General features: G+C 43.2%; 4 protein-coding genes across 4 annotated transcripts; 3 read left to right on the top strand and 1 right to left on the bottom strand.

Moving 5' to 3' along the window:
- Nucleotides 1–28: 28 nt before the first annotated feature.
- On the top strand, nt 29–1,234 carry BO88DRAFT_474374 (2EXR domain-containing protein; the record flags this gene model as incomplete). Its single annotated transcript, XM_025711817.1, has 1 exon — nt 29–1,234. Exon 1 carries the CDS (start codon nt 98–100, stop codon nt 1,232–1,234), a length of 1,137 nt encoding a protein of 378 aa, XP_025558363.1. The 5' UTR covers nt 29–97.
- A 1,122-nt stretch (nt 1,235–2,356) lies between these two features.
- BO88DRAFT_429617 (geranylgeranyl pyrophosphate synthetase) lies at nt 2,357–3,810 on the bottom strand (the record flags this gene model as incomplete). The annotated part of the gene is made up of 3 exons (XM_025709172.1): nt 2,357–3,362; nt 3,390–3,475; nt 3,610–3,810. The coding sequence occupies 3 exons, from the start codon at nt 3,808–3,810 to the stop codon at nt 2,357–2,359; spliced, it is 1,293 nt and encodes a 430-aa protein (XP_025558362.1).
- A 4,275-nt stretch (nt 3,811–8,085) lies between these two features.
- Nucleotides 8,086–8,452, top strand: BO88DRAFT_419467 (uncharacterized protein; the record flags this gene model as incomplete). The annotated part of the gene is made up of 2 exons (XM_025708393.1): nt 8,086–8,215; nt 8,268–8,452. 2 exons carry the CDS (start codon nt 8,086–8,088, stop codon nt 8,450–8,452), a joined length of 315 nt encoding a protein of 104 aa, XP_025558361.1.
- A 243-nt stretch (nt 8,453–8,695) lies between these two features.
- BO88DRAFT_429616 (uncharacterized protein) lies at nt 8,696–9,451 on the top strand (the record flags this gene model as incomplete). Its single annotated transcript, XM_025709171.1, has 4 exons — nt 8,696–8,823; nt 8,857–8,975; nt 9,000–9,215; nt 9,243–9,451. 4 exons carry the CDS (start codon nt 8,696–8,698, stop codon nt 9,449–9,451), a joined length of 672 nt encoding a protein of 223 aa, XP_025558360.1.
- Between the last annotated feature and the right edge of the window lie 897 nt (nt 9,452–10,348).

Below are 10,348 nucleotides of genomic sequence, written 5' to 3'. Positions count from 1 at the left end.
ACTCCTCCTCCCTTCTCCTCTCCCGCTCAGAAAATTGAGTAGAGGGAACAGATTCCTCGGCACAGAAGCGTCAACATCGTTCACCTCTGCTGGCTCGATGAAGTCGTTCTTCTTCTTCCCACAGCTGCCTTGGGAAATACGAGATGCAATCTGGCGATTATGCCTCCCGGGCCCTCAGATAGTAGAGTTTGATCGTCCGATCTGTGACAATGAACCCTGCCGTGGATTTTGTGGGGTCCATCATCGCTATCACCTCCGACTTCCGGCCCTTGCAGCTGTGTGCCAGGAGTCACGCCTGCTGGTTCTTCGAGAATATTACAACCCTGAGGCGGACGCCGAGATCCCGCGCCCGTACTATCCCGCCGCATACGAGCACGTTGTCTTCCGACCGGGAATCGATATTCTGCACTTTAACTGGGACGAAGGAGACCTGGGCGCATACGATCTCTGGAACGTAGAGGACAACGCAATCTCATATTTTTGCGCGGTGACTCGGAAAGCAGTACACAACCCGATCTCCATCACTGACCGACACCTCCGGCAGGAATTCGACGAACCCTTCTTCGCCGGCAACGTTCGCGTTGCCGCACTGGACAAGTATGCAATGCGAGACCACTGGTTGGTTCTAATACGGACTGTCAGTTTTGACTTCAAGGACGACGCTGAGGCGCTGCAGTCCGGGTTGTTCGGGGAATTCGAGCTGGACCCTGTGCGCTACGTCGATCCCTATGACTCAGACACCCTGCACCGTTATCATCAGCTCTGGCAGACGCAAAACCCCACTGGCATCACCACCTGCAACACTACTGTTCCTGTCACTCCGAAAACACTATGGACCCGAGAGATCCAGCAGGCGGCCGCCGCAGAGTTCTTCGCGCTTCTGGAAGATGATCACCAGCCACTGCGTGACCGACTCGCGCGGTGGAAGGAATACATTGACCGTCGCTGGGTCTGGAATGTATTCTACCGGATGGCTGAAGAGGCCAAGGCCGGAGCCCCGGTAAGCGTTCCGGATCGTGACGTGCTGTTCCTTCCGCCCTACCCTGGCTACGACTGGCAAGATGATGAGGAGACTTACGACTACTTTCGATCCAAATATACACTCAACCGGGACCATCCTTGGATACAGGCAGTTTTGGACAAAATGCCCGTCTTCCAGCCGATGATTGTCTTCCGCCATCGGATGGGGATTGGTTGCAACGGCTGGCATTTATACGTAGTAGAGGGGTCTTGAAAGGAACTCTGCCGGCCTCCCAAGCTAAAGTTCGCATCGAGCAAACGTGATTTATGTAGTGGGAACTAGAACCGCATCCTTTTCATATTTGAGTACTATATTCCTTCACTACTACCGACACTCAGTCAGCGCTGCTTTAAATCAGGCTTACCACCATTAGTATGTATCCTTTTTTTAGATTATCATTGCTTTCCTTGGCTGCTTATTCCATCAGTTGCCTAATCTTCATGTCGCTGTTTTGGGTATTTTGACAGAGTTAAATATATGCGGCCAGAGTGCCAATCAATATAGTAGGAGTGACCTATACTGAGTAGATGCCCTTATCAGGCTGATACAGGCTATGTTGGCAATGACCGTCCACGAAAGTCCAGCCATTGTGATCTACTATGTCACGATTCAAACTTTACTAAATTATATACATTCAACCATTGAACATTGCTTAGCCTCACGTGGAGTTGCGGTCCGTGCATCCCCTAATGCCTTCACCCTTCCGGATATAAGCTAAAATCATTCTCTGCCAGCGCTTAGCTTTATCCGTTTGATCCCAAGTGTTGATTTATAACCGGCTACCGGGCAGTAATACAATGTAGTTGTCAGACCACTTGTTTTGGTGACCGCCTCATAGTGCAAGTACTCTAGCAGGACAGTGCGGGTCAAATCTATTAGGTAATTATAGCTCTACACTACAACCGTGAAGTGATACTAGCTTCATTTTCGATAGCTCTACGCTTCTTTCCTCAGGGGATAGCCAGGATAGTACAGTTACTTTGAGGCTTAAGCATTATTTTAAAAATATATATTACGAGGGGTAATTCATGCGCGATGAAGGAAGGTCTGATAGAGCTACTACTAGTATTGATCATAGTATTGTCAGCTGTTATATCCACCTGCCAGCCTCTATGAGCTTCATTATCTATAACCATGAGTATCTTCACGTCGCCAGTCCTTATTACACGATGCCTAGAAAAAGATTTCTTCTCTACTGTATTTCACATTATTTCACATTGTGTGCTAGTTCCAATTACAAACCATTGAATTGTATGTTTACCGGACATGAAGCAGGACGTTGCAGTGGGAAAAGGGACAAAGATAACGAAAATCACCGTGCACTGGCCAGGCAGTCTAGTCCCTCGCATCAGACTCAGACTCCGGATCTGAACTATCGAAGCCAAGCCGTCGGTCAGAAAAGTTATCGCCACGCGATGAAATGCATCTGTGGTTGGATACGTCCGGACTGACTCTTCCTGTCAACTTTGCTTTCATTTCCGGCGCTAGAGCCATAGGACTATCACCTGTGACTTGTTGTATTTGGATAGGGCCTGCACCAGATCGACAGACTTCCAGCCTAGTTATTGAACTTTTTGTATAATGTACCAGCTCGTGGAGCAGCCAAGCCGCCCGTCTCAGCATTTCTTCATTTTCTTGTTTCCACTGAATAATTTTATCTCGCATGTCCTGTACCCGGATCTCCTCGAACAGTCCGCGGTTGTGATAGGCTATGATAAGGATCGGGATCTGGGATACCCACAGATGAGGGGTCAGGTCGGTTATATTAATTTTTTTTTTGATGGCCTTTGTCTTGAAGTCAACCATTGACCGAGTTTTAATATTAATGATATCGCGCTGGTCGACCCGTCGCCCAGCTTCCTGAATTGTAAGTTTTCCAGGATCTTTAACAGGATCAGGACTGTGGTCTTCTTGAAGCCTTGCTATCAAGCTATTAATATCAGAGTCTATATCCCCAGTCAAGATGCCCCTGCTTGCATGTAGGTTACTGGATGACATCTCCGGGGACTGCTTTGGAATATAACTATCTGATTCAAATCGAAGGAGAAGGTCTAGGCCTCCAAAGGTATACTTGATTATTTGCTGGTATAATTCAGAACCAGCAAGTCCCGGTCCCCATGTTGTATTTTCATCAAGGAATATATGTCCGTAGCCATGGACATTTAGGATCAGATCGTTGGGCGAATTCTTCCTTCGGATAAAGTATATGCTATCTCCAGCCGTTTCTATTATGAACCTGAAGTCTTTGTCCATGCCTCGAGCGAACCGGACGAGGTTTCCGAAAGTACTGGAGCAGGTTACTATATTGATATTGGTGATATTGTAGTCCGGACTCTGCCTTCTGATTGCCTCAAATGAAGCCTGCTACGGATAAGAAGGATACCTGGCTGTATTAGGATCGTGAAAGTACTCCCCCCGATCCGGTTTTAGCTGGCAGCCTTCAGTTACAGGGCTCTAGATAGGCGGTTCGCCTTGCAGAATAATTTCTGTTATTATTATTACTCCAGTGGCTGCCGATGGCAGGTGGGAAATATACCGGGTACCAGAATCAATAGCGTGGCTCAGCCTAGCCATGTGTACAAACTGACATACTTGCAGGATATAATTTGGGGGCATTCCTTGGATCTTTTGAGTTTGGTATTATCAATCTCCAACAGTAGAGGACTATATGGAGGCACTGGAGATTCAGCAACTGAGTCTTGTCTATTCCCAGGCTGTCTGGCACCCGACCAGCCTCGCCGAGCACCATGAGGCTTGGGTAGATAAAGACCTGATGGAGCCCTCCACATAATAATATTCACTGTTATTAATAGAGTCTCAAGGTTGTTTGAATTGATCTTTTACCAATGATACCAGGTGGGGTTGGGCATAGTCGAGATTGAGGATTGCTCTCGCCGGGTACCAAAGCATGGCCTGCGATCGCACCCCGGTCAATTGTGCGACCATTCACATGTCAGCCTCGTCATTCACCCTACATTGGCTTATCTCCCTTTCTCCCTTGCAGGCGGGGTTCTGGCGGGGTTTAGCTATCTCTCCTCTGCTCTTGACTCATCTACCCTCAATGATCACACTTTCCCTTCTCTGCGATCAGTCATATTGGCTTCCCCTTTCCCAATAGCAACACACTCCGATAGGCTCTCCAAGCACTTAGTGCTCCTTGAGAAGGGCAAGAGACAGGTGATAAAATTAGATAATGCTAAACTACTACTAGAAGCTCTTTATGGTCAAGATAACCATTTATACTATATTAAAAGAGTGCTTGCTTCTCCTGCTCTGAGTAATTTGCTTCAGAAGAGCTTCTGTCTGGATTTATCACCGGAGTTTATCAACAATTCTGTGGTCCTATTCCTCATTTACATACAGCACCCATCAATTGAGGATTTTGGGAGTGGACAATTTCTCTGTTAAATTGTCTCCAGTATCATCAAACCACTTATATTCTGGAATGCCTTTGTTCAGCTTCACAGCCAGAAAAGGCTTAGTGATCAGGCTGATCAAGGCTTTGCATAATTACTCCTTAACATAATCAGTACCCAGGGCTGTCCCAGTGAAATCATTGTTACTGCCCAGCAAATTTTGTAGGCCTGAATATTTCTCGTTTCATCCTCCCTAGAGGTTCGTACTATCGGCTATCATATTAATGGCATCCTGAAGACCCTCAGAACTAGGATAGATGGGAAGGATGACTTCTGGCTTGGTGACAGATATAACAATGACTTTAAGTGCTTTTGTGATATCTCTATCCTGCTAATCCTAGATGAGATCGCTTCGACGAAGAGGCCCTTCTATCAGCGTATGGATAACATCTACCAGGTTTCAGTAGATGAATAATCGGTTGCTCATTATAATAACCAGTTTCGCCTGTTGAGAGAAGACATGCTAGCAGAACTGAGAAGTGATCTTTAGCTTACTCATAGTCAGAGAAAGAGGTGAAGATTGGTTTTGATTATTTATGGTCTCCAGCTCACTGGTGTCAGCTGTGGTGAGGAGGAGAACTGTTGAAGGGTCTGTAGTATTTAATTTAAATATATAAAAAGCATCTTCTGATTATCCCACCTGCCCCAGGCTGAATATAAATAATTACTGAGTAATACTCCTAACTTCCTGAAGTACTAGATCTTTGGATGCTTGCTGGATAAGATAAAGATTATCAGGTTTGCTTCTTTAGATTATAAGTTGTCAGATCTCACAGATGACGTCCCAATAATTATATTGAGCATGTCTGGTGATGCCGCCCTCTACCGCGTTCTCACATATACTAAGATAGGACTTAAGTTTGTATTCCTGGTTATCAATACTCCTATTTTTGCATATGAGCCAATTCTCCTGCGATTGCAATCAGTGATAGAATATCCATTATTAAATATACTGCTTGCGCCAGCTCCCTCACCGGAGCGGCTGACGTTGGATGAAAATCTTGAGACTATTGTTGAACAGATACAAAACAGCAAGGGTCAGTCACTTCATTGAATTATCCATACCATGAAGAGCATATCCCTGGATAAATCACAGCTTTAATCTCTCTTAGACGGTTTGCAGCAAAGCATAAATATAATCTAAGGACTACCTGGTGAATCTATACCCGCTCTCTGAACTGTTATGTTGAAGGCTAATAAATGCCATTACAGGAACAGGAAAGTCATTTCTCGGTGCCCTGATTACTAAGATTTTGTATGATGAAATAAGTAAGACCCTCCTAATTATTTGTTATATGAACCATGCACTGGATCAGTTCTTTAAGGACCTTCTGGATATTGGCATCCTAACCATGTTTATGGTACGGCTTGGTTCCAAATCTACACCGCGTACAAAGAAGCTGGGGCTGTTTGAGTAGTCTCAAGACATGTTGGGTGTTGATTTATGGTCTTTCATGAGCCAGAAAAGGGAGGAACTAGAAGAAGTAGTAAAGGAATTATAATCTTATTCTATAAAGTACAGCCGTGACTCTATTTCTAAAGATAATATGCTTGAATACTTAGAGTTTTCTGAGAACAGCATGTTCTTTGACGTATTTACTGTTCCCAAGGAGCCGACTGGTATGTAATATATCAGAAAATAAGATAAAAATATTAGAAAATACTATCTCTGGGATGCATAGTAACATGGGCGGGATTTGGATATTCTTCACAATTTTATCAGTCCTCAGCATGCTTATATCTGGACAATGGCATTTTCCAGGCGCCGGGAGTTGATGGAGACTTGGTAGAGAAATATATTTTTTAAGAAATCTACTAAATTAGTTAAGCTTGTCAGGAGATGTAATGTTCTTTCTAAGAATCTAGATAAATATTTTTATTACAAGTAACATTGCGCTGTTCTTGAAAATAAGTAAATTATAGCCTGCATAATAAATACAGCCGCTTAATATGCACCAGCTTTGCAGGTCGCTAAACCCGACGTCGTCATTGTGGAGGAGGCCGGGGAGATCCTGGAAAATCATATTCTGACAGCTATGATTATAGATATGCAGCAGTTGGTGTTAATCGGAGACTACAAGCAATTGTGTTTGAAGATTAATAATTATAACTTATTTATTAAAAAAGGTAATAGACTGGATCTTAACTGTTTCTTCTTTAAATAACTTATCTCTAAGGGCTATCTATACAATTCCCTTATTATACAGCACTGTATGCGCCCGGAGATATCCTGACTTGTCCGGTATCTGATATATCCGGACTTGCAGGATTCGGAGAAGACGTGTAAGCAACTACTATTCTGTGGATTCTAAACTGATGTCATATTCATAAACTATTGCCATCTGGAGCGTGAACTCTATGAATATGCTGAAAGAAAAGATCTAACTTTGAAGACTAGTAAGCAGAATCTATTTGAGGTAGAGATGATGTTGAAGGTTGTCAAGTACCTGGGGTAGTAAGGGTATGGTACAGAGGACATTATAATTTTGATACTATATTTAGGCTAGCTATTTTTGCTGCGGACGGAGCTGAGTAAAATAAATAATCTGATACTGAATGATCTGGATGCGAACGACCTCATACAGGCCGGTCTTCGGTTGCCGGGGAGTATGAAGGTGACTAGAGATCTGATTTATATATTAATTATAGGTAAGCGCGCCAATCTTCTAAATTCCGCGATAGATGGTAACCCAGGCAGATAATTACCAGGGTGAAGAGAAGAATATTATTATTATGAGTCTGATATATAATAATAAGGCCGGGGATATTAGTTTTATGGTTGTTCTGGAATATATTAATGTTCTACTTTCCCGAGTAAGAAATGCCCTGGTGATGATTGGGAACGCGAGTATATTTCTAGTAAGCCGGAAAGGACAGTCTATGTAGAAGTCTCTGCTAGAGATGTTTCAGGCCCATGGTCAGGTATATAATGGTGTTCCCCTCAAATGTGAAACTTATCCAGATTGTATGATTGTTGTCCAGTCTCCAGAAACATTTGAGAAGGAATGTCCTGATGGAGGATATTTGGATCCTTGGTATGTCAGTGTTTTATATAAATATATTAATTCCATGGTTTACTTAAACGGGAATTATAGCTTAATCTTACTCCCATGTAGTCTTCATTTATGTATTTGACGGTGCCACCGCGCTCTGGATCACAAGAGAATGAAATGCACAATGATTATGTACAAAGCCTGTCTTAAAAACCACAATTACTACTGGGAATGCTCCCAAGGAGAGCGGGTCTGCCCTATCTGTCACGGGGAGGCGATTGAGGCAGAGCAGAGAATAATTAAAGATGCCAAGCTGGAGGAGAAGTGATGTAATATCTAGCTTGAACATGCAAAGCAGCTTGCGGAGATTCAGTACAAAATTGAAATGCAGCGGGAATGCCTGACTAATGAGTAGAAGGTCCGAGATTATCAAGAAACTCTTACTCAAAAGTAAAAGGAGCTTAAGAGCCTGACTACGGTCGCAAGTCGCTTTACTACCTCCCGGTCAGCTGCGGTGAAGGAATCAGCTGGTAGTATTAGTAATGATAACAGTGAGCCCAAAACAGTCACTCTCAAGTCGGCTGCATGAGATGAGTGGGAAAGGCAGAAGATAGAAGAAGGCTAGTTAAACATAGTTTTAAATATACTGATAGATATGATTGGACTTGAAAGCGTCAAGGACAGCCTTCTTGCCATCAAGGCTAAGGTGGATGTGGTCGTTCGGCAGGGGGTAAGTCTGTCTGACGAGTGGTTCGGGGCAGCTCTCCTTGGTAACCCAGGAACAGGTTCGTGTAATATCTTTGCCCAATTTTTCCAACCACTGACTGTTCCCTCTAGGTAAAACTACTGTGGCGCGTCTATATGCCGAATTCCTTGGGTCTGTTGGGGTTATCCCGGGAAGCTACTTCATTAAAATATTGGGTTTGAAACTCGCCAATGCCGGTATTGCCGGGTGCCAAAAATATCTCAATAAAATAAAATCAAAAGGTGGAGGAGCTTTGTTTATAGATAAGGCTTATTAGTTAATCTCTGACAATAATGCAGGGGGTAGCTCGGTTCTTGATTTCCTGTTAATAGAAATAGAGAATTTGATAGGCAAGGTCATATTCATTCTTGTTAAATATAATAAGAATATAGAGAGCTTCTTTGTCTATAATCCTGGTATTCTAAGCAGGTTCTCTATTGAACTGTAGTTCCAGGATTATTCAGATGAGGAACTGCGTACAATCCTCCATCATTACATGAGCAAGAAATATAAGGGATGAATGCGGGTGAAGGATGGGCCGGATGGACTGTACATGTGCATTGTCACACGGCGTGTCGGTCGCGGCCGCGGTTGTGAGGGGTTCGGAAACGCTTGTAGCGTCTACAATGCCTTTGTATGTATTATAGAGTGTCAGGCCAAGCGACTATAGTGAGAATAAAGATTGAAAAAGTCTACTGATGACCTGCTTCTTACAAAGGAGGATCTTCTCGGTCCGGATCCGTGTACAGTACTTAAGAAGAATGTCACTTGGGATAATCTGTGTATATTAATAGGTCTCTGTCAGGTGAAGTAATTGGTCCAAGCCTTATTTGATATAGTTTCCTTTAACTACCAACGCGAGCTGGAGGAGAAGCCCATGATGGAGTTCTTACTTAATAAGATCTTTGTTAGGAATCCAGACACTGGCAAGACTACAGTTGTAAAACTGTATGGAAAGCTCCTAGCTGAGATAAGATATCTTTTAAACAGAGAAGGTAATTTTCCACCCGCTGCTTGTTTATTTATAGCTATTGAATCCCGTTTGCTGATACTTGTCTCTCTGTTAGTCATTGTTAAAAACCTATCTGACTTCATTGGCAATGTCATTGGGGGCTCAGAGGCCACTATAAAGGGCATCTTGGCCTCCACTCTTAGTAAGGTTCTAGTTATTGACAAAGTGTACATACTAGGGGGTATGTCCTTATCTTCAGATGGGGGTACTAATCCGGATATATTCAAGACGGCGGTCATTGATACTTTAGTTGTAGAAGTATAAAACGTCCCTGGTAATAATTACTGTGTCCTGCTTCTGGAATACAGGGATGCGATGGAAAGAATGTTCTAGATAATAAATAATAGTCTCTCGCGACGTTTCCCTATGAGTGCTGTATTTGACTTCGAGGATTTTACTGATAATAATCTCCAAGATATACTGAATCTCAAGCTTAACTAACTTGGTTTTCGCGCGACTACAGAGGCAAAATCAGTTATTTACTAATGTCTTAGTCGTGCCCGAAACAGACCAAATTTCAGTAATGCTGGCGAGGTAGATATTCTTCTTAACAAGGCTAAACTACGCCACCAGCAGCGACTATCCGCGCGAGAGACTAGGAACATTGATATTCTAGAGCCACAGAATTTCAATCCTGATTTTGACTGAGAATAGAATACAGTCACTAACTGTTAGAAACTCTTTCAAGGCGTTGTGGGTTGTGAGAAACTTATTATACAGTTTAAAGGCTATTAATATGTGGCTAGGAACATGAAAAAAATCAGATTAGATACTTGGGAAAAGATTTTTTTTAATTTCCTGTTTTGTGGCCCCCCAGGTATGCACTTATACAGTCATGGTACTGGCGGAGGTCTGTGTGAACTGACAGATATCTAGGATCTGGCAAGATATCAACTACACGCCGTATGGGACATGTCTTTTATAACATGGGGATTCTCGGGGCCCCCGAAGTAGTAGAGTGCTCATCGTCCGATTTTATTGTATAATATATAGGCCAGACCGGCCCAAAAACCGAGAGACTTCTTGAAAAGGGACTGGGTTGTATTCTCTTCATCAACGAGGCGTACCAGCTCGCAGACAGCATATTTAGAAAAGAGGCCATGGACCAGCTGGTAGATTATTTAATAAAGGAGAAATTCTTTAAAAAACTGATTATTATCC

The sequence above is a fragment of the Aspergillus vadensis genome (genome assembly GCF_003184925.1).
Source record: "Aspergillus vadensis CBS 113365 unplaced genomic scaffold BO88scaffold_30, whole genome shotgun sequence".
NCBI classification, from domain to species: domain Eukaryota; kingdom Fungi; phylum Ascomycota; class Eurotiomycetes; order Eurotiales; family Aspergillaceae; genus Aspergillus; species Aspergillus vadensis.
Note: the sequence above shows the minus strand (reverse complement) of the source record. Positions and strands in the feature narration are given on the sequence as shown.